General features: G+C 46.1%; 1 protein-coding gene across 16 annotated transcripts in view; it reads left to right on the forward strand.

Annotated features, from left to right (window-relative positions):
- atp8a2 (ATPase phospholipid transporting 8A2) overlaps positions 1-23407 on the forward strand; it is a 70594-nt gene that overhangs the window by 14745 nt on the left and 32442 nt on the right. For 6 of the 16 annotated variants that reach the window (XR_016484395.1, XR_016484396.1, XM_036935001.2 and 3 more), the window contains 22 exons: positions 35-212; positions 6468-6567; positions 6792-6890; positions 7248-7293; positions 7459-7499; positions 8431-8504; positions 8820-8889; positions 8971-9098; positions 9189-9300; positions 9489-9657; positions 9772-9899; positions 9997-10074; positions 10201-10334; positions 10475-10550; positions 10654-10759; positions 10923-11005; positions 11093-11142; positions 11215-11284; positions 11394-11478; positions 18344-18483; positions 19662-19800; positions 19890-19954. Coding sequence is in view for 14 of the 16 variants with exons in the window: in XM_036935001.2 (XP_036790896.2) it covers positions 35-212; positions 6468-6567; positions 6792-6890; positions 7248-7293; positions 7459-7499; positions 8431-8504; positions 8820-8889; positions 8971-9098; positions 9189-9300; positions 9489-9657; positions 9772-9899; positions 9997-10074; positions 10201-10334; positions 10475-10550; positions 10654-10759; positions 10923-11005; positions 11093-11142; positions 11215-11284; positions 11394-11478; positions 18344-18483; positions 19662-19800; positions 19890-19954 (2171 nt within the window). In the remaining 2 variants the exon portion in view is untranslated. The remainder of the gene's footprint in view (positions 1-34; positions 213-6467; positions 6568-6791; positions 6891-7247; positions 7294-7458; positions 7500-8430; positions 8505-8819; positions 8890-8970; positions 9099-9188; positions 9301-9488; positions 9658-9771; positions 9900-9996; positions 10075-10200; positions 10335-10474; positions 10551-10653; positions 10760-10922; positions 11006-11092; positions 11143-11214; positions 11285-11393; positions 11479-18343; positions 18484-19661; positions 19801-19889; positions 19955-23407) is intronic. The other 10 variants (XM_036935002.2, XM_036935004.2, XM_036935007.2 and 7 more) reach the window with 3 other exon arrangements.

A 23407-nucleotide genomic window follows, 5' to 3' on the forward strand; every position in this document is an offset into this window, starting at 1 on the left:
GTCTCTCCCTGTCTCCCACACACACTTACCCTAGCCTCGCCTCTCTCCCATCAATCGAACGGTGCAGGAACCTCTTGTTCATCCGCCGGCTACCGCAAGGCAGATGATGAGATGTCCGGGACTACTTCGCAGGCAGATCCCATAGATGCTACGGCACGGACGATTCTGCTAAACCAACCTCAGAACACCAAGTTCTGTGACAACCATGTCAGGTAAGATTTCACCTGGCTACAGCATCATTATCATCAAGTTACTGAATACAGACTTGAATTGCCTTTCCAGACAAGTTGTGATATTATAATTGCCTACAATAGTTGATAGTTTTAACGATTTATTTTCACATATTTTTTGGGGTGAAATAGGTTTTGTGATAGGCTAAATGAGTTAATGGTCCAGTTATAGACTAGTAAAGGAGGGTTGTAAATTATCATCAATTATGTGTTGGAGGGGCGGCATCAAGGGGTTGTTTTTAAGTTCAGTGCATCTGAGGAAAGTGCTTAACATTACCATTTACTGTTCTTAATCAATAAAACCTCATCCATTTTAAAACAGGCACTGAAGGTAAAGTAACTACAGTGAGTTTGTAGATGTTAATATAAGCTCCTCCGGTACTAATGGTAGGCTACATTAACAATGTATGAATAGAATAGTTATCCTTGAATTGTCTCTAAATCTAATAAGACATTCTGTAGTGGGGTCCAGGTCTGGTCACCGATCAGGTTACTATGTGCTCTCCTGATCAGATGAAACAAACAACCTTCTCACATTACATTTTAAAATGCCAAAGCCCAGAGTTTTGACTTCAATTCAATACATACATTTTTATTGGCCTACTCTTAATTTGGGAGATTGTGGTAAGCAGGGGATCCAGCCTTGCTTGTTTACAGTGCCAATCTCTAAAGCGATAGCTTTCACTACTAGTTAGTGAATGTTCTGGTGTTTGCCCATCTCTTGTGGGCAGAGATGGGCAGCATGTATTTCAAATTAGTATTTTAATTACTTCTGAGTATTTTGGAATTTGAATTACACTTGGCTGAACTACACTCCAATGTATTTCTTTTTTAAATACTGTAATTTGTTTTTTTCCAAATACAAATGACTTTTCTATACATCTTCTATATATTTGGTCCCCCTTTCACCCTGCATTGGTATCAAAAGTCTGATCGCACTATGGTGTCATGAAAGCGTCTGCTAAATGAACTAAATGTACAGTTGAAGTTGGACGTTTACATACACTTAGGTTGTAGTCCTTAACTCGTTTTACAACCACTCCACAAATGTCTTGTTAACAAACTATAGTTTTGGCAAATCTACTTTGTGCATGACACAAGTCATTTTCCCAACAATTGTTTACAGACAGATTATTTCACTTATAATTCACAGTATCAGAATTCCAGTGGGTCAGAAGTTTACATACACTAAGTTGACTGTGCCTTTAAACAATTGGGAAAATCCCAGAAAACAATGGCATGGCTTTAGAAGCTTCTGATAGGCTAATAGACATAATTTGAGTCAATTGGAGGTGTACCTGTGAATATATTTCTAATCAAAAGAAATCAGTCAAGACCTCAGAAAAAAATCTTGAATTCTGGTTCATCCTTGAGAGAAATTTCCACACGCCTGAAGGTACCACGTTCATCTGTACAAACAATAGTACGCAAGTACACTGCTGAAAAAAATAAAGGGAACACTAAAATAACACATCCTACATCTGAATGAATGAAATATTCGTATTAAATACTTTTTTCTGTACATAGTTGAATGTGCTGACAACAAAATCACACAAAAATTATCAATGGAAATCAAATTTATCAACCCATGGAGGTCTGGATTTGGAGTCACACTCAAAATGAAAGTGGAAAACCACACTACAGGCTGATCCAACTTTGATGTAATGTCCTTAAAACAAGTCAAAATGAGGCTCAGTAGTGTGTGTGGCCTCCACGTGCCTGTATGATCTCCCTACAACGCCTGGGCATGCTCCTGATGCGGTGGCGGATGGTCTCCTGAGGGATCTCCTCCCAGACCTGGACTAAAGCATCCGCCAACTCCTGGACAGTCTGTGGTGCAACGTGGCGTTGGTGGATGGAGCGAGACATGATGTCCCAGATGTGCTCAATTGGATTCAAGTCTGGGGAGCGGGCGGTCCAGACCATAGCATCAATGCCTTCCTCTTGAAGGAACTGCTGACACACTCCAGCCACATGAGGTCTAGCATTGTCTTGCATTAGGAGGAACCCAGGGCCAACCTCACCAGCATATGGTCTCTCAAGGGGTCTGAGGATCTCATCTCGGTACCTGATGGAAGTCAGGCTACCTCTGGCGAGCACATGGAGGTGTGCGGCCCCCCAAAGAAATGCCACACCACACCATGACTGACTCACCGCCAAACCGGTCATGCTGGAGGATGTTGCAGGCAGCAGAATGTTCTCCATGGCATCTCCAGACTCTGTCACATGTGCTCAGTGTGAACCTGCTTTCATCTGTGAAGAGCACAGGGCGCCAATGGCGAATTTGCCAATCTTGGTGTTCTCTGGCAAATGCCAAACGTCCTGCACGGTGTTGGGCTGTAAGCACAACCCCCACCTGTGGACGTCGGGCCCTCATTCCACCCTCATGGAGTCTGTTTCTGACCGTTTGAGCAGACACATGCACATTTGTGGCCTGCTGGGGGTCATTTTGCAGGGCTCTGGCAGTGCTCCTCCTGCTCCTCCTTGCATAAAGGCGGAGGTAGCGGTCCTGCTGCTGGGTTGTTGCCCTCCTACGGCCTCCTCCACGTCTCCTGATGTACAGGCCTGTCTCCTGGTAGCACCTCCATGCTCTGGACACTACGCTGACAGAATAATTTCCACCTGTTGTCTATTCCATTTGCACAACAGCATGTGAAATTTATTCAGAAATGAAATTCAATCAGTGTTGCTTCCTAAGTGGACAGTTTGATTTCACAGAAGTGTGATTGACTTGGAGTTACATTGTGTTGTTTAAGTGTTCCCTTTATTTTTTTGAGCAGTGTATAAACACCATGGCCACGCAGCCGTCATACCGCCCAGGAAGGAGACGCGTTCTGTCTCCTAGAGATGAACGTACTGTGGTGCGAAAAGTGCGAATCAATCTCAGAACAACAGCAAAGGACCATGTGAAGATGCTGGAGGAAACGGGTACAAAAGTATCTATGTCCTATATCAACATAACCTGAAAGGCCACTCAGCAAGGAAGAAGCCACTGCTCCAAAACTGCCATAAAAAAGCCAGACTACGTTTTGCAACTGCACATGGGGACAAAGATTGTACTTTTTTGAGAAATGTCCTCTGGTCTGATGAAACAAAAATAGAACTGCTTGGCCATAATGACCATCGTTATGTTTGGAGGAAAAGGGGGAGGCTTGCAAGCCGAAGAACACCATCACAACCGTGAAGCACGGGGGTGGCAGCATCATGTTGTGGGGGTGCTTTCCTGCAGGAGGGACTGGTGCACTTCACAAAATAGATGGCATCATGAGGGAGGAAAATTATGTGGGTATATTGAAGCAACATCTCAAGACATCAGTCAGGAAGTTAAAGCTTGGTTTCAAATGGGTCTTCCAAATGGACAATGACCCCAAGCATACCTCCAAAGTTGTGGCAAAATGGCTTAAGGACAACAAAGTAAAGGTTTTGAAGTGGCCATCACAAAGCTCGGACCTCAATCCTATAGAAAATTTGTGGGCAGAACTGAAAAAGTGTGTGCGAGCAAGGAGGCCTACAAACCTGACTCAGTTACACCAGCTCTGTCAGGAGGAATGGGCCAAAATTCACCCAACTTATTGTGGGAAGCTTGTGGAAGCCTACCTGAAACATTTGACCCAAGTTAAACAATTGACAGGCAATGAATGCTACCAAATACTAATTGAGTGTATGTAAACATCTGACCCACTGGGAATGTGATGAAAGAAATAAAAGCTGAAATAAAAAATTCTCTCTCCTATTATTCTGACATTTCACATTCTTAAAGTGGTGATCCAAACTGACCTAAAACAGGGAATTTTTACTTGGATTAAATGTCAGGAATTGTGAAAAACTGAGTTTAAATGTATTTGGCTAAGGTGTATGTAAACTTCTGACTTCAACTGTATATGTAAAAATGAACAATTGCAAAGCATGCTGAGTATTATTCTAATGAGCTCTGCCCCGAAACAATACACGGTGTGCTTTGCAGTTCATTTTCACATATACATGTTGGTCATTAAGCAGTTATTAAGCAACAACATATCAGTCATAGCAAGTAAAACGTTTTTGTAATCGTTACTGAGACTGTTGTTGATGTTCGGGTTGGCTACTTGCAAATTGATTTTTGTAAACAAAATATGTATTTTGTAATGTATTTAATCAAAATACAAGTATGTAGTTTATTTTGATACATTGATATTCATGGTATTTTGTATCTGTATTTTATCATTGTATTATGTCATTTGTGCCCATCCCTGCTTGTGGGCGGGATTGAGGGCAGTGCCCAAACGGAATCTGCATCTGTGGGGAATCTCTTATCATTAGTGTCCCAGATGACTGCTGGTGACAATGACTATGGAGCTATACATGTTAAGTTGTGTAGCCTTGCAAACCAGACCAATAGTATTATGTTTTGGTTCAATTTGACACTGTCACGGTACCAATGAATTGTTTATGTATTTTTACACCCCTCCCCACACATGCGCACATTTATTTCTGTTGCCTTTTAAGAGGATAAGGGTTGAATACAGTAGGGTACGTTACAGGACATTCTGTATAAAAATGTAGAAATGCATGGTGAATAATAGATATGCTTCTCTCATGTATATTAAGGACCCATGTCAGCTCTATCGGCAACAGTTAGGATGTTACGCCCTCCTGAACATTACCCTGGCGCCTATACAATCCAGCAGGTTCTAGTTACGTGGGTAGAAGTCTGTCGTCAGGCGTTAAACGCACCTCATCGATCTGTCTTTACTGTCAGGAGATTCAATTCTGCTCTGAAGCAGGCCTATTTCAGGTCCGTTAATGAGATTAAGACGGGCCTTCGCCAACTCGTTTTATTGGATCACCAGGCTTTTCCTGGCCTGTGATTGGACAGTCTGGCTTTGGAGACATGCCCTTTGATGTCCCATTGTTCCCATATGTCTTTAGTTGATGTTTGAAAGCTTCACTGCTCCTATTGAATACTCTGAGATTAAATTCCTATAGCCCCTCTTCTCTTTTCATCCTCATCTTTTCTACCTTCAAGTCATCTTTCATTCACAGCCCTGTGTCTCTGTGCAAATCTACTCCATCTGTCAATCAGTCGCCACAGCCGCCATGAACAAATACTTAGCTTAGATGTTGTCCGTAGGCACAGATCTAGGATCCGCTTACACTCGCCTAGAGTGTGTGGCTTTGGGCTTGTCTCCAAGGAGATGCTGACGTGTTGGAGGATTTAGATACAGTAAGACACACACACCAACACAATCACGTACACATGAACACACGTTTGAGTTAGTTATATTGGCCAGGATAAAGACAGACCCTGAACTGAAGGCTGATTTGAGTTATTTTAGTCTCTTATAGCTGCTGGCTATTATCAAGGTTAATCAATGCTGTTGTCTGATCATTACAGGTGATCGACTGACAAGGTTTGCCTGTTTGGGAGGTTTGGTCTAAATATAAAGCTTTGAACAGTGACGTTCGGTTCATTTGCGAGGATGTGAAGGTGTGCAGCCCATAATAGATCCTTTTATGTTTTTGTGCCCGAGCATGTTTAAATCTAATTGTGTAGTCTCTCTAATGGGGTTTCAAGTGCATCGATAATCTGCTATCGGTGGAGAAGGGATTGAAGAAGAGATTTACACTCTAGTGACTACCTCTGTTTTACACTGGAGACCACAGAGGTGGTTTCTTCCAAAGGAAATCAAACTCAATTTTTGTCTTTTTCAATCCGATATAGGGGGATTTCTCTTTTGGTGTGCTGATTTAGTGCCCAATTCAATCACATCCGCTTTAGCCGACATATCCATAGTGGTTGTTTTGGTGACATCGGAGGTGGAACCGCATTAGAGCTGTCGAATCCACCAGCAGCTCTGTGCGGTAGGCTATTGCAGACACTGCCATTGGATGAACGGAGACGTGTTAGTAACAATCCCATGCAGCCTCTACACCTCCATTAGGCTCGTATAAATCTTTATTATTTTGTTTAATTATTTAAAAAAATGTCATTTTCGATATGCTATACAGCCTACACTTTCTCATTCTGAACTTCTAACGCGAGTGGGAGGGGTGTGACTTCGTGACAACCACACGAGCAGCTGCTTACCGATTTGACAGCTCTTATCGCAGTTACACCTCCGACACTGCCAAAACACCAGCTATGCGGGTATCTGCTATTGCCGGTTAACGCTTGATCGGATTGACTCCCAGCCTTATTGTGTTTCATTACTGTGGAGACTAACCCTGTGACATCCCTGTGTCCCTCCTCCTCCTCAGTACCACCAAGTACGGGGTGTTTACCTTCCTGCCTCGTTTCCTGTACGAGCAGATCCGCCGCGCTGCCAACGCCTTCTTCCTCTTCATCGCCCTAATGCAGGTAGACCACGCCCACAATGCAGAGTACAATGGGTTTACTCGAGGGTGCAACATTATAGAGCATTCACATAGAAATGTGTTATCTAGATAAGATATGATTCTCTTTCATGTAAAACTATGAAACGAATCCGCTCTATTCATAATATTTCTATCTGTAACCTGCACTGACAACCTGACCACACCCTCAGCCTTTCCTCGACGTTGTGTCTGTGTTCTTCTTGTCAGCAAATCCCTGATGTGTCTCCTACGGGTCGTTACACCACCCTGGTACCACTCATCTTCATCCTCACTGTGGCCGGGATCAAAGAGATCATAGAGGACTATGTAAGTAGGACAGACACAGCGCGACAGACACAGCTCAACAGCTCACAGCTCAACAGCTCACAGCTCAACAGCTCACAGCTCAACAGCTCACAGCTCAACAGCTCACAGCTCAACAGACACAGCTCAACAGCTCACAGCTCAACAGACACAGCTCAACAGACACAGCTCAACAGACACAGCTCAACAGACACAGCTCAACAGACACAGCTCAACAGACACAGTTCAGCTCCCCTGCTGTGGAACAACACCTCCTCTGTTCCAAAACAATGTCTTAGCCAGCGCAGTGCCGTTTTGGTGTGTTTTAATGTGAAAGAAAGAGACTCATAAGGAACTAACAAACCCTCTGTCTCTTTACAGCAAAGACACAAGGCAGACAACACAGTCAACAATAAAAAGACCACAGGTATTGGACGATTGTGTGTTTGCGTATGCATGAGTGTGCCTGTGTCAGTCAGTTTTATTTGGATGAGTGAATAACTAGTTTAAGGGAATAGACAATTGTGCTTAAGAAAGGATGAACAGTGTATGAAGTGTCTAGGCTAATAGCTCTGTTGTCATTGTGTCTCAGTTCTGAGGAATGGAGCCTGGCAGACCGTCATATGGAAACAGGTACCATTGCCCTCATCCTCTCCACAGCCTCCATCTGACTAGTGGTTACAGATAAAGACCAGAGTTATTTCCGTACCGCACGACCTGAATGGGGAAAACTCCGAACTCAAGTTGCAGCCTATAACTCGGGCCCAGAGTTTTTCCTGATCAGGTTATCTGGTGAAGGAGAACTCATGGCCCTAGTTAGGAAGACTTCATGGCACATTATTTAGCTCTCCAGAATGTTCTCTGGCGTCTTTCTCCACATTGATTAATCCCCTGTATCTAATGTCCTTGCTTTGACTGAGGGAAGCGTCAGATATGAACATCCACTGTAAAGCTACTTGCTGCTCACTGTCACTTTCTCTCTCCCTCCACCAACCCTCTCTGCCTCCACCAACCCTCTCTGCCTCCACCAACCCTCTCTCCCTCCACCAACCCTCTCTCCCTCCACCAACCCTCTCTCCCTCCACCAACCCTCTCTGCCTCCACCAACCCTCTCTGCCTCCACCAACCCTCTCTGCCTCCACCAACCCTCTCTGCCTCCACCATCCCTCTCCCCCTCCACCAACCCTCTCTGCCTCCACCAACCCTCTCTGCCTCCACCAACCCTCTCTGCCTCCACCAACCCTCTCTCCCTCCACCAACCCTCTCTCCCTCCACCAACCCTCTCCCCCTCCACCAACCCTCTCCCCCTCCACCAACCCTCTCCCCCTCCACCAACCCTCTCTGCCTCCACCAACCCTCTGCCTCCACCAACCCTCTGCCTCCACCAACCCTCTCTGCCTCCACCAACCCTCTCTGCCTCCACCAACCCTCCCTTCTTTCCCTCTGTCTTCTCCTGCTTCACATTCTCTTGCACTTCTCTCTTCCCCTCTCTTTGCCCCCACCCACCCTGTTCTCATTTTCATTCTCTCCTCCCGCTGTTGCATTGCTGCGTCCTGGCCACAAGGTGGCAGTAGGAGACATAGTGAAGGTGACCAATGGGCAGCATCTTCCAGCTGACATGGTCATAGTGTCCTCCAGGTTGGTTTGCGGTGACCTTGTGTGATGTCACCATTATGTTTGATCAGGGCTGTTCAATTCTAGTCCTGGAGGGTCAAAACACTTCTGGTTTTTGTTTCCACCTGGTAGTTAAATTGCACTCACCTGGTATCCCAGGCCTGAATTAGTCCCTTATTAGACGGAGAGGTTGAAAACCAGAAGGGTTTCGGCACTCCAGGACCGACATCGAACAGCCCTGTGTTTTGATAAATGTTTCAATATTTTTTATTTGCCTGTTGCATAGATGAATGTGGAAGTGAATGATGTGGTAAAGTTGGACTCCATCCCTCTCCACAGTGAGCCTCAGGCCATGTGTTACACCGAGACCTCCAACCTGGACGGAGAAACCAACCTGAAGATCAGACAGGTGAGACGTGTGTTAGGAATGACCCTAAAGGTGTGTGTATTTTATCAGTGTACCTGCTCTAACTGAGTGTGTGTGTTTCAGGGTCTCACTCACACAGCTGGTCTCCAGTCTCTGGAGGAGCTGATGGGTCTCTCTGGCCGTCTGGAGTGTGAAGAGCCCAACAGACACCTGTACGACTTCACTGGGACCCTACGGCTGGACAACCAAAAGTACTGAACACACACTCTCATCTGAACACACACCTAACATAGAATTACATTTTCAACCTCCACCTGATTGTCACTGTTCTCTCTCTCCAGTGCGGTTCCTCTTGGTCCTGACCAGGTGCTACTGAGAGGTGCCCAGCTCAGAAACACACAATGGGTTGTAGGAATTATAGTCTACACTGGACATGACTCCAAACTGATGCAGGTTAGCCATTTCAAGCCTTTGTGATCCAAACCTAACTTGAACCATAGTCTTGAATCAAGCCAATCTTACCTCTAGCAGTAGAGCTTGGTGTTCCTTCTCCCCTGCTTTCTTTTGAGTTAGTGTGTCATTTTGGGTGGTTTTGTAGTTCCACATGAAGGATGTAATAATGTGGTGAATGTTCCTTCCAGAACTCGACCAAGGCCCCCCTGAAGCGTTCTAACGTGGAGCGGGTGACCAACGTCCAGATCCTGGTGCTGTTCTGCATCCTCCTGGTGATGGCGCTAGTGAGCTCTATAGGAGCCTCCATCTGGAACAAACAACACACTGAGGAGGCCTGCTGGTACCTGTCACGCGCCGGTGAGAATACACTCACTCACTCTCTCTCTCATGGGTGGACACACACACACGCGTTATTCATTCTCTACTCTTCCATATAAGCTCTTGACCGTGTGTGTGTGTGTGTGTCTACAGGGGACATCTCCACTAACTTTTGGTATAACCTGCTGACCTTCATCATCCTCTACAACAACCTCATCCCCATCAGCCTGCTGGTCACTCTGGAGGTGGTCAAGTTCACACAGGCCCTCTTCATCAACTGGGTACGGACGTACACGTGTGTGTGTGTGTGTGTGTGTGTTTCGAGTGTTTAACTCTGTTTAGCGGTGTCATGAAACTCCCTCTGTGTTTGGTGGTCAGGATGAGGAGATGTACTACTCTGAGACAGACACACCCGCCATGGCTCGAACGTCCAATCTCAACGAAGAACTGGGCCAGGTGAGGATTTGGATCAAATCAAATGGTGGATTCCACCAATCTTGACCATGTTCACATCAGGGCTCAACCAATCAGAGTTGAATTCTGTTGTGTACTGCTATCTTTTCTTTATTTCCTCTCTCCCAGGTGAAGTATCTGTTTTCTGATAAGACAGGAACTCTCACCTGTAACGTCATGCACTTTAAGAAGTGTACCATCGCTGGGATCACATACGGCCACTTCCCTGACCTGGATGTTGATCGTTCCATGGAGGACTTCAGGTCAGTGACCGCCTCCTCTTCTGCACCTCTGGCTGTGCTATGACCCACTATCTATCCTACAAACACCCCAGTACCCTTTTCTTTGTTGTATACAATGTGTTGTGTAGGTAGTGTTTAATTCTGTCCGTCTCGTCTCTCAGTCCCCTGCCGTCCAGCAGTCTTAACTCCACAGAGTTTGATGACCCCGCTCTCATCCAGAACATTGAGAAGAACCATGTAGGTGTCCCCCTGAGCTCCTGAGATCTTCTCTAATGACGATTCTTATACTGAATGAGAATGACATTGGGCCATGTATCTCTCTCCCCCCCCCCCCCCCCAGCCAACCTCTGCGCAAATCTGTGAGTTTCTGACGATGATGGCGGTGTGTCACACAGTGGTCCCAGAGAGAGAGGAGGACCAGCTTATCTACCAGGCCTCCTCGCCAGGTAGACAGCCTATCTCTACACAGCTTATACACCATAGAGACAATCATAACTCAGCTACCAGACAATAGGACCAATCACATCCTAGCTACTACACATTAGAGCCTATCCCAAAACGTCCTAATATGTGCAATGCATGTGTGTTTTTTTATTTTTCTTTCCTCAGATGAAGGAGCTCTGGTAAAAGGAGCCAAAGGTCTGGGCTTTGTTTTCACAGCAAGGACTCCTGGCTCCGTTATCATGGAAGCTGTAAGTGTGGGTTTGAGAGACTGGGATGGAGGGTAAATACTCATCCTGTTCACTGTTTAATTATTGGTATTTCTCTGTGTCTTTCAGAGGGGGAAGGAGAAGAGCTTTGAGTTGCTGAATGTGCTGGAGTTTTCAAGGTAAATAAAATGACATACTCACTCACTCATAACATTGACAGACACTTAAAAGTCTCTCTTTTTTCTCTACAGTAACCGTAAGCGCATGTCTGTAGTGGTCCGAACCCCCGATGGGAAACTGCGTCTGTACTGCAAGGGAGCAGTGAGTATAACCCCAGTCATTGAATGCACCAAAGTTTATTCCCATAGTGTCTTTGCTCATAATGATGATGAAACGGCGCATGTTGATGATGTCATGATGTTTGTTTCAGGATAATGTGATCTTTGAGCGTCTCACTGATGCGTCTCAGTACAAAGAGCTGACCATCGCACACCTGGAACAGTTCGCCACCGAGGGTACGGGCCTTTCTCTTTTTTATATGTCTTGGTCATATATTTTCATATCTAAATTATTACTGCTTAATTCAGGGATGGGCAACTTTGTTGGGGGTGGGGGCTGCAGTGGCTGGTGGATCTGGTACCCACATGCAGTCAGAGCCGGCCCTAGCCTTTTGGGGGCCCTCACCTTGAGAGCAAAACACTTTAGCAGCTCCCCTCTTCACAGCGGAGAAAAGACCAACATTTTAGAGTAGGGCTGACTCCATTTAGTCGACTGTTTGGTCGATAGGCTGTTGGTTGACCAGGATTGTTTTAGTCGAGCAGTGGCAAACGTATAAAAAGACACTCGTCTGATTCACGCCTGTCTGAGTGGACTAATCCATTACCGAGGCCGAGGGGATGCACAACAGACACTTGTCTGATTCACGCCTGTCTGAGTGGACTAATCCATTACCGAGGCCGAGGGGATGCACAACAGACACTTGTCTGATTCACGCCTGTCTGAGTGGACTAATCCATTACCGAGGCCGAGGGGATGCACAACAGACACTTGTCTGATTCACGCCTGTCTGAGTGGACTAATCCATTACAGAGGCCGAGGGGATGCACAACAGACACTTGTCTGATTCACGCCTGTCTGAGTGGACTAATCCATTACCGAGGCCGAGGGGATGCACAACAGACACTTGTCTGATTCACGCCTGTCTGAGTGGACTAATCCATTGCCGAGGCCGAGGGGATGCACAACAGTATCACCAGTAGTAGGCCTACATGTACTGTTAATTACCATCGTTTCTCATCTACACTGTTTGTTTTTGTTAGGGTCATTTCTGTTTAATGCATTCAATACATTATTATTTCAGCCTTATCATTGTAGGCGTGCACAACCTAGGCTGCACTTGTGAGGAACAAACCTTTGGTTCATTTCATTCCATTTAGGAGTTGTTTGGAGTGCTCCTGTCAATCTTGAGTAAGGACACGCACTTGATTATGCATAGAAGAAGGCCTAGGCTACCTGGCCTGAGTGCAAATGTGCACCTATAAATGTTCCCATCTGGGGATCTGATACTATTTCTGATTCAGAAGCTCTACAGTGATGGTGAGTTAAGATAAAGTCATGTTTTATTCGCATCAAACAGCAAGTAAACTAAGTATGTTTTTACATCCTTTGAGAAAGGCTACGTTGAGGAACTATTGTCAATCTAAAAAAAATCTTTCCTGCTCTCTCCCTTTCGATAACCACTCAGCATGAAAGGGGGAAAAAATGTCATGCTCTGATCCGGTGGAAACATCATAAATTAGGCCTACCTGATTACTTCTTATCCCTTGGACAAATAGAATACAGCTGTGTGTCTGTCGAGCTCACTGGTGGCGCTGGAAACTCTGAGGGCCCAGAATATTTTATAGGTTGCAAGTTTGCTAGCACAAGCTTTGTGCCAGACCAAGTTAATAGCTGATACAATGTTTCAAGTTTCCTGCAGACAGGCCATGCATAGCCAATGTGATTTATAGGATATTCATTTTTATCAGGATATTTTCAGGCTGCAATGTTTTTATTTGTTGGCTGATATGTAGGCTATTTTTACATACTGGTAATAGAAGTTACAGTCAGGGGCCTCCCGAGTGATGGAGCTGTCTAAGACTGCATCGGGGTGCTAGAGGCGTCACTACAGACCCGGGTTCGAACTCGGGCTGTATCACAACCAGACGTGATCTGGAGTCCAAGCGTTGTCCAGGCCGGGGGGGCTTTACTTGATTCATCGTGCTCTAGCGACTCCTTGTGGCGGACCGGCGCCTGCAGGCTGACCTCGGTCGCCAGTTGAACAATTCAGTATTGTCATATGAATATGACAGTACGATAGCTTGACACCCAAATGGAAAAGGTTGCCAACAGCTGGTGTAGCCTTGTACAGGCAACTTCTGGAGCATAATGCAGTCCCTCCCGGATTTCTTTTTTTTTTTCTGCAGCCAAAAATGCTTGATTTTGATGCAGCTTTTCTGAAATTCTGCGATACATTTTGGGATGTTATTTTTCACGTTAATTTTATATAAAGCAATAAAAAGTAATGTGCTCAGTTTTAGGATGATTTTAAGCAGAATACATAATACAAAAACAATTAAACATCTAAAGTGCTCAATTTAGTTTATTTTCCTGAACAAACAGCTCTGTCATAATCCACTCACACACACCTCTCCTCTCCATCAGACTTGGGGCTTGCTATCAACACGAGATGGCAAGCCCCCCACCTCCCATTGCAACACACTCTTTCTCAAAACCCCCCCAAATAGATTCAATGCTGATCAATCGCTTTCAATTTGAGAATCGATATTTCTTTCGCATAAGTTGTCTTCAATATACTTGAATGTGATTTTTTCCCCCTGAAAGGTCATAAGGGAGATAAAGAACAGAAAACGTAAAAATAGAGTATTGTGGTTGATATGCACTTAACAGTATTTCCATTTCAGAAAAATCCAGAAAGATTGTTTTCAAGATCCATATGACGTTTTACAGAGTTTAAAACGGCAATGCTGACAAATGGCACTCAGCGCTTTGAGCAGTGCTCTCTATAGACAGACTGGGGAGAGCAGAGTGCCGACCACCCTACTAAAGCCAAGGTTAGACTGGGGAGAGCAGAGTGCCGACCACCCTACTAAAGCCAAGGTTAGACTGGGGAGATTGCAGAGTGCCGACCACCCTACTAAAGCCAAGGTTAGACTGGGGAAAGCAGAGTGCCGACCACCCTACTAAAGCCAAGGTTAGACTGGGGAGAGCAGAGTGCCGACCACCCTACTAAAGCCAAGGTTAGACTGGGGAGAGCAGAGTGCCGACCACCCTACTAAAGCCAAGGTTAGACTGGGGAGATTGCAGAGTGCCGACCACCCTACTAAAGCCAAGGTTAGACTGGGGAGAGCAGAGTGCCGACCACCCTACTAAAGTCAAGGTTAGACTGGGGAGAGCAGAGTACCGACCACCCTACTAAAGCCAAGGTTAGACTGGTGAGAGCAGAGTACCGACCACCCTACTAAAGCCAAGGTTAGACTGGGGAGAGCAGAGTGCCGACCACCCTACTAAAGCCAAGGTTAGACTGGGAGAGCAGAATGCCGACCACCCTACTAAAGCCAAGGTTAGACTGGGGAGAGCAGAGTGCCGACCACCCTACTAAAGCCAAGGTTAGACTGGGGCAGAGCAGAGTGCCGACCACCCTACTAAAGCCAAGGTTAGACTGGGGAGAGCAGAGTACCGACCACCGTACTAAAGCCAAGGTTAGACTGGGAGAGCAGAATGCCGACCACCCTACTAAAGCCAAGGTTAGACTGGGGAGATTGCAGAGTGCCGACCACCCTACTAAAGCCAAGGTTAGACTGGGGAGAGCAGAGTGCCGACCACCCTACTAAAGCCAAGGTTAGACTGGGGAGATTGCAGAGTGCCGACCACCCTACTAAAGCCAAGGTTAGACTGGGGAGAGCAGAGTGCCGACCACCCTACTAAAGCCAAGGTTAGACTGGGGAGATTGCAGAGTGCCGACCACCCTACTAAAGCCAAGGTTAGACTGGGGAGAGCAGAGTGCCGACCACCCTACTAAAGCCAATATTAGACTGGGGAGAGCAGAGTACCGACCACCCTACTAAAGCCAAGGTTAGACTGGGGAGAGCAGAGTACCGACCACCCTACTAAAGCCAAGGTTAGACTGGGGAGAGCAGAGTACCGACCACCCTACTAAAGCCAAGGTTAGACTGGGGAGAGCAGAGTGCCGACCACCCTACTAAAGCCAAGGTTAGACTGGGAGAGCAGAATGCCGACCACCCTACTAAAGCCAAGGTTAGACTGGGGAGAGCAGAGTGCCGACCACCCTACTAAAGCCAAGGTTAGACTGGGGAGAGCAGAGTGCCGACCACCCTACTAAAGCCAAGGTTAGACTGGGGAGAGCAGAGTGCCGACCACCCTACTAAAGCCAAGGTTAGACTGGGCAGAGCAGAGTGCCGACCACCCTACTAAAGCCAAGGTTAGACTGGGGAGAGCAGAGTACCGACCACCCTACTAAAGCCAAGGTTAGACTGGTGAGAGCAGAGTACCGACCACCCTACTAAAGCCAAGGTTAGACTGGGGAGAGCAGAGTGCCGACCACCCTACTAAAGCCAAGGTTAGACTGGGAGAGCAGAATGCCGACCACCCTACTAAAGCCAAGGTTAGACTGGGGAGAGCAGAGTGCCGACCACCCTACTAAAGCCAAGGTTAGACTGGGGCAGAGCAGAGTGCCGACCACCCTACTAAAGCCAAGGTTAGACTGGGGAGAGCAGAGTACCGACCACCCTACTAAAGCCAAGGTTAGACTGGGAGAGCAGAATGCCGACCACCCTACTAAAGCCAAGGTTAGACTGGGGAGATTGCAGAGTGCCGACCACCCTACTAAAGCCAAGGTTAGACTGGGGAGAGCAGAGTGCCGACCACCCTACTAAAGCCAAGGTTAGACTGGGGAGATTGCAGAGTGCCGACCACCCTACTAAAGCCAAGGTTAGACTGGGGAGAGCAGAGTGCCGACCACCCTACTAAAGCCAAGGTTAGACTGGGGAGATTGCAGAGTGCCGACCACCCTACTAAAGCCAAGGTTAGACTGGGGAGAGCAGAGTGCCGACCACCCTACTAAAGCCAATATTAGACTGGGGAGAGCAGAGTACCGACCACCCTACTAAAGCCAAGGTTAGACTGGGGAGAGCAGAGTACCGACCACCCTACTAAAGCCAAGGTTAGACTGGGGAGAGCAGAGTACCGACCACCCTACTAAAGCCAAGGTTAGACTGGGGAGAGCAGAGTGCCGACCACCCTACTAAAGCCAAGGTTAGACTGGGAGAGCAGAATGCCGACCACCCTACTAAAGCCAAGGTTAGACTGGGGAGAGCAGAGTGCCGACCACCCTACTAAAGCCAAGGTTAGACTGGGGAGAGCAGAGTGCCGACCACCCTACTAAAGCCAAGGTTAGACTGGGGAGAGCAGAGTGCCGACCACCCTACTAAAGCCAAGGTTAGACTGGGCAGAGCAGAGTGCCGACCACCCTACTAAAGCCAAGGTTAGACTGGGGAGAGCAGAGTGCCGACCACCCTACTAAAGCCAAGGTTAGACTGGGGCAGAGCAGAGTGCCGACCACCCTACTAAAGCCAAGGTTAGACTGGGGAGAGCAGAGTACCGACCACCCTACTAAAGCCAAGGTTAGACTGGGAGAGCAGAATGCCGACCACCCTACTAAAGCCAAGGTTAGACTGGGGAGAGCAGAGTGCCGACCACCCTACTAAAGCCAAGGTTAGACTGGGGCAGAGCAGAGTGCCGACCACCCTACTAAAGTCAAGGTTAGACTGGGGAGAGCAGAGTACCGACCACCCTACTAAAGCCAAGGTTAGACTGGTGAGAGCAGAGTACCGACCACCCTACTAAAGCCAAGGTTAGACTGGGGAGAGCAGAGTGCCGACCACCCTACTAAAGCCAAGGTTAGCGGAGTAAAACGCACTCACCTTGATACTTTCAGTGCTTCCCACAGTCTTCCCTGCTACCACTTCAGTCATGGTGATCTGCCGCTGCTGTGGGAACTGTTCTGACATTCTCATATGCTTTGCTGATTTGATTGTTGACTTTCTCTTGTTTCCAAAAACATTTGGAAATTGTTTTGCACAGTCTTGAGCTATTTTTGTTCATTGTACTGCCTGTCAGCCATCAACAATCAGCCATCATCTTCACACGTGAATACGCTGACAGGCCAGGGGGGAAAACTGTGTTAAAGTGTGGTTGGATTGGGCCATTTTCCACGGTAACAGTGCAGGATTTGGTCAAAATCACAAACCCGCTTTTGATTGAACCTTTTTATGCGCTAAAAGTGCATTTGATTGTTCAAAATTGCGATCTCTCGCATAATATGGGCTGATTTGGTTGATTTTGCTTCAAATTATGCGATTGCGGAATCCTGGAGGGCCTGATGGCAAAATATGTGAAGGCCAGAGGCAGCAGGAGGAGGGTCGATCGGGAAACATTTTTTTGTATTTCTTCTGGCTATATTGAGCCTTGGCTCCCTGCTATTTTTGTTCATTGTACTGCCTGGTGTTTTTTATTTTTTAATCATGTAACGGATGTGAAACGGCTAGCTTAGTTAGCGGTGCGCGCTAAATAGCGTTTCAATCGGTGACGTCACTTGCTCTGAGACCTTGAAGTAGTAGTTCCCCTTGCTCTGCAAGGGCCGCGGCTTTTGTAGAGCGATGGGTAACGATGCTTCGTGGGTGACTGTTATTGATGTGTGCAGAGGGTCCCTGGTTCGCGCCTGGGTATGGGCGAGGGGACGGTCTAAAGTTATACTGTCAGACAAAGCTCAGTAGCCTACATATATAGTTGATTTTATTCAAACGTAGAGTTTGTCTATTATAGAAGAATACACGTTGGTCGAAAGAACAGATGACTCTCGGTCGACCAGCATTGTTTTTAGTCGGAGACAGCCCTATTTTAGAGTTAATTTCCTTCAATTTGACACATATTGGCATAGGGGGGAAAGAAATGTTTGCTGTTTTTGATAGACATTCTCACTCGGATATCCTAACAACATCATTGGGCTACCCCGGATCTGTAATTCGATCATGATTACTACAAGTTTAGATGGTCTAGCCAGCTAACTTACAAAGCAGAACAAAAATAGCTGACATGGGCTAATTGAGTGACTGTCAGCGATTGACATAAGAGAAAAACTGCTGATGTACAACCACATTTCAAAATTGCACCTTGTATATACTAACTCTCAACTCTAAATTGAGACCCTAGCTGAGTTCCAAAAATGTATCGTGAGCCTACAAAAATGGGGTCAGGTTGCCCATCCCTGACTTGATTCATATATGACCCTGTCCCCCCTAGGTCTGCGGACTCTGTGTTTTGCCTATGTTGATCTGGAGGAGGGGGTATACCAGGAGTGGCTGAAGGAGTACACCCGTATAAGCACTATCATTAAAGACCGGGCCCAGAAACTAGAGGACTGCTACGAACTACTGGAGAAGGTAAGGGTTGGGGTCAATGGTTAGCATTGCATTGCATTGAGCTACGAGTGGTGCAGCGGTCTAAGGCACTGCATCTCAGGCTGTATCATCACCGGCCGTGATCGGGAGTCCCATAGGGCTGCGCACAATTGGCCCAGCGTCATCCGGGTTAGGGTTTGGCTGGGGTAGGCTGACATGCCTAGTTAAATAATACATCTAGTTAGATACTGTAAAGCCATACCTCTGTACTCTAGCATGGCAAGATAGTGATGACCCCTTACACCATACCCTTCAGTCAGTGTGTTGCTGGGCTGGTGGGTTGTTTGTCCAGCAGAGGGCAGAGTGGTCCTACTGGATCCACTGTAGCGGGATATAAGGACCTCTCGGTGCTGAAGAAGCGGTGTGTGTTATCCCCTGCCAGTTACTAACCTGTCAACCGTACAGATGCCCTGTAACCCAGAGGACAGCTCCAGTATACATCTGGACATGATGAGGCCTGTGGTCATTAAGAGACTGGACATGGCAGCTGTTGGCAGGAAATGTATTCTGAGAGTGTATATTAAGGCTGGCCATTAGGCTGGAACATGGACACCATTGCTTTCTTTGTTTGGCTGTTTCTCAGGTAGTACTCCAATAAAGAGAGCGGTTTTGAAAGATGGCCCAGAGTAGAGGAGAGGGAAGGTGATGGGATTAAAGAGAGGGAGAGAGGTAGACTGGAAGACCACATGGATAATTATCCTCACCAGTCTGCCAAGAGCCCCGTAAAACTGGAATCAACAAACACTGCACCGTTACCAGCTGGGGGGCGTGTGTGTGTGTGTGTGTGTGTGTGTGTGTGTATGTGTGTGCACGCGCATCAATAATGAGTGTATTTGTGTTTTTTAATTGAGTTCAAAATAAATGTTTGGGGAACATTAACAGACTTTCCCTATGCTGCTGTTTGACCCACTTACAGAGTTTTAACATGCTGCACGCCTCTTCTTACCCTGCCGTATGCTGCTGCTGCCAGCCAGTCTGTCTCTCCAACTTGGATGTAGTTTCTAAGATGTCCTCAAAACACAATGAACCACCAAACTCCTCCAAGTTGTATTTTGTCCAGAAAAGCATTTTCTGAATGTATTTGTCTCTCTCTTAGTCTATGCTCACTCATTCTGTCTCTTTCTCTCTCTCTTTCTTTGTGTGTGTGTGTGTCTCTGTAGGACCTGTTGTTGTTGGGGGCCACAGCTATAGAGGACCGTCTCCAGGCAGGGGTCCCTGAGACCATCGCTACTCTGATGAAGGCCGACATCAAGATCTGGGTCCTCACTGGAGACAAACAGGAGACCGCCATCAACATAGGTGAGAAAGGGATGGAGGGAGAGAGAGATGGCGTTTACTTCTTGAAGAGTGTTTCTATGCTGTAGCTGAGATTGTATTCTCTATCTTAGGTTACTCATGTCGTCTAGTTTCCCATGGCATGTCCCTCATCATCGTCAACGAGGATTCACTGGATGTGAGTACATATTTCTTCTTCCCCTTGCCTTACCAATTCCTCCTTTACTCCCCCACCCATCTTCCACCTCTTCCTTTCCTCTTCTCCTCATCCTCATTTTCCACTTACTACTCCTGCTCCTTCCTCCCTGTGTGTGTGTGTCTTTAGGGTGGGTTCTATAGTGTTACCGTGGGAACTAGGGTGGGGCAGAGCAAAGATTGGAGGGTGTGTTTCTTTGTCTGCTCACAGGTGGAGGTAATTAAGCTGTCTGGTGTCTTCCTGTAGAAAGATCTCTTTCTCTCCTCTCATCCCTCTGTGTGTGTGTCACTCTCTCTCTCTCTCTCTCTCTCTCATTCATTCATTCATTCATTCATACATACATACATACATACATACACACACACACACACACACACACACACACACACACACACACACACACACACACACACACACACACACACACACACACACAAATTGAGTGAGAATTTCCTCTGGGTAAACACAGGGCTTCTTCACCACTGCAGATCCACTGGATTGGCATAGTCATTCTTTATTACATATCTGTGAGCATTATTGAGTCTGTGTGCAGACCCCAGTATCAGAGACATTCTGTAGAATACAGTTTGCTGCAGTCAAATTCTACAGATTGCATTTCAACCTTAGGCTTGTTAAGTTGTGTGTCATTATAAGTGGTTGGGTAACTGTCATGTGAGAATGGCTCAGTCTGCTAGCTTTAGTGGAGTTAATTTGTCTGTGAGACAGACAGTCTACAGATAGCAGGCAGGGTTACGGCCTGTAAACGCCATTGTGTCTCAGAATGTGTGTATGAAGTGGAATGTGTACTGATGGACTGTTTTGGGATAGAGCGAGATATCAGAGTTACCATATGGAGAGAACGGACAGAGTGCCAAAGAAGTGTGTTCACCTTAACTGTTTAGCTCGGGATGTGTTGTTCACCGTGACTGTTTAGCTCGGGATGTGTTGTTCACCGTGACTGTTTAGCTCAGGATGTGTTGTTCACCGTGACTGTTTAACTCAGGATGTGTTGTTCACTGTGACTGTTTAGCTCAGGATGTGTTGTTCACTGTGACTGTTTAGCTCGGGATGTGTTGTTCACTGTGACTGTTTAGCTCGGGATGTGTTGTTCACCGTAACTGTTTAGCTCGGGATGTGTTGTTCACCGTGACTGTTTAACTCAGGATGTGTTGTTCACTGTGACTGTTTAGCTCGGGATGTGTTGTTCACTGTGACTGTTTAGCTCGGGATGTGTTGTTCACCGTGACTGTTTAACTCTGGATGTGTTGTTCACTGTGACTGTTTAACTCAGGATGTGTTGTTCACTGTGACTGTTTAACTCAGGATGTGTTGTTCACCGTGACTGTACTATGCACACTTCATCCTGAGCTAAACAGTTTGATTTACTTTTATTTATTCAGGGAGCCCAATTGAGACCAATGTCTCATTTGCAGTGGTGCCCTGAGGACAAAAATGCTACCAACACAACAAAATATATATATATTTTTAACTACACGGCAACTATAAATACTGTATATTGCATCAGGTTATTACAACAAGTTTTATAATAGTCAATTGAAACAATTGCACACTTCAGTAAACAACACAGTGAACACATCCTGAGGCTTAGATGGAGGTTGTGTAGGTTGTGTGTCTGTGGGTAGAGTGTGTGTAAGTCAGTGGTATTTAAACTTTTTCAGCGCACTTTTTCCACCAAGAATTTCTCGAGACCCCACCCCAAATCTAATGACACAACCTTAAAATTGGTAAATTGGGATTGTTACGTCAACAAATAACTTTCAATTCATTGGTTTTTAATCTCTTATCAAAATGTTATCTTTCTCAGAGTTTGTATACTGGGCCATACAATAATATGTACTCTTAATTTTTTTTGTTCCATATTTTTTGGGCGACCCTACTGCTGTTCGTCCCCGACTTTGGATACTACTAGTGAAAGGAAAGGGGGATACCTAGTCAGTTGCACAACTGAATGCATTCAACCGAAATGTGTCTTCCCATTTAACCCAACCCCTAAGGACTAGGGATACCTACAAATGAGGGATGGGCATTTACAAAATATTTCATTATTCAAATAATATATATTTTTTGGGGGAGGGGATATCCGGATAGTAGAAATAAATGTTTAAACACGTTTTTGGTAAACTTTTAATGGCGCGCTGTGCTCTGCTTGTTTCAGCATAAGGGTGGGGTGGTAGAGGGGCGAGAGCAGATCAGGGGCCGGTGTGTAACAGTCTGTGTGTGGCACGGAGGGAGGGAGAGAGAGAAACTTGCCAAAACTGTTGTTGCCATAGGTTATACCATCTGGTAGTGCTGGTCGGGGCAGCATCAAATTGTTGTAAAGAAGCTAGCTAGCTACAGTAGCCTGCTAAATTCCCCCTGCTAGTTAGCTAGCTAGCTACAGTAGCCTGCTAAATTCCCCCTGCTAGTTAGCTAGCTAGCTACAGTAGCCTGCTAAATTCCCCCTGCTAGTTAGCTAGCTAGCTAGCTACAGTAGCCTGCTAAATTCCCCCTGCTAGTTAGCTAGCTAGCTACAGTAGCCTGCTAAATTCCCCCTGCTAGTTAGCTAGCTAGCTACAGTAGCCTGCTAAATTCCCCTGCTAGTTCGCTAACTAGCTACAGTAGCCTGCTAAATTCCCCCTGCTAGTTAGCTAGCTAGCTACAGTAGCCTGCTAAATTCCCCTGCTAGCTAGCTAGCTAGCTAGCTAATATAGGCTTTTTTTGCTGCGCCCTCCATCGTTGTCTGCAACAACTCCATTCCATTAAACAACAGCTTTCCTATTGGAAGATCACTGTAGCCTACTCCTTCTCATTTACCAAACTTAATTCTGTACTTTTAATTACATTTTGCATTGATTAGAAATCTCCCACTTCGCTTGCTTACCTATTGGATGATGGGTAACATGGAGCCTCTGACTGAAGCTTGGCTGTGATTGACCGACAACAACAAGCACGCCAAGCTGTGAAACTTGTAGACTGCTGGTGTCTTTTTGTTATGCTGTGTATATTTTATTACAATGTTGAATCTAATGGTATATCCTTGTAGGCTATTATTTATTTTGTTTTACTTTATTTAACTAGGCAAGTCAGTTAAGAACAAATTCTTATTTACAATGACAGCCTAGGAACATTGGGTTAACTGCCTTGTTCAGGGGCAGAACAACATATTTTTACCTTGTCAGCTTAGGGATTCAATCCAGCAACCTTTCTGTTACTGGCTCAACGCTCTAACGACTAGGCTACCTGCCGCCCCGCTATCTCACATAGATATTTTTAGCTAAATGTAGACCAATCCTTTTCATTGTTAAAATGAGTTTTTTTTTTTTCACACTTTCCTGAGAGAGGGAGGAGCTAGGGAGACGTGCACGCTTTCCTGAGAGAGGAAGGGGCTAGGGAGGTGTGCACGCTTCCCTGAGAGAGGGAGGTGCTAGGGAGACG

This window comes from Oncorhynchus mykiss, chromosome 11, assembly GCF_057628025.1.
Source record: "Oncorhynchus mykiss isolate SJ-2025 chromosome 11, ASM5762802v1, whole genome shotgun sequence".
NCBI classification, from domain to species: domain Eukaryota; kingdom Metazoa; phylum Chordata; class Actinopteri; order Salmoniformes; family Salmonidae; genus Oncorhynchus; species Oncorhynchus mykiss.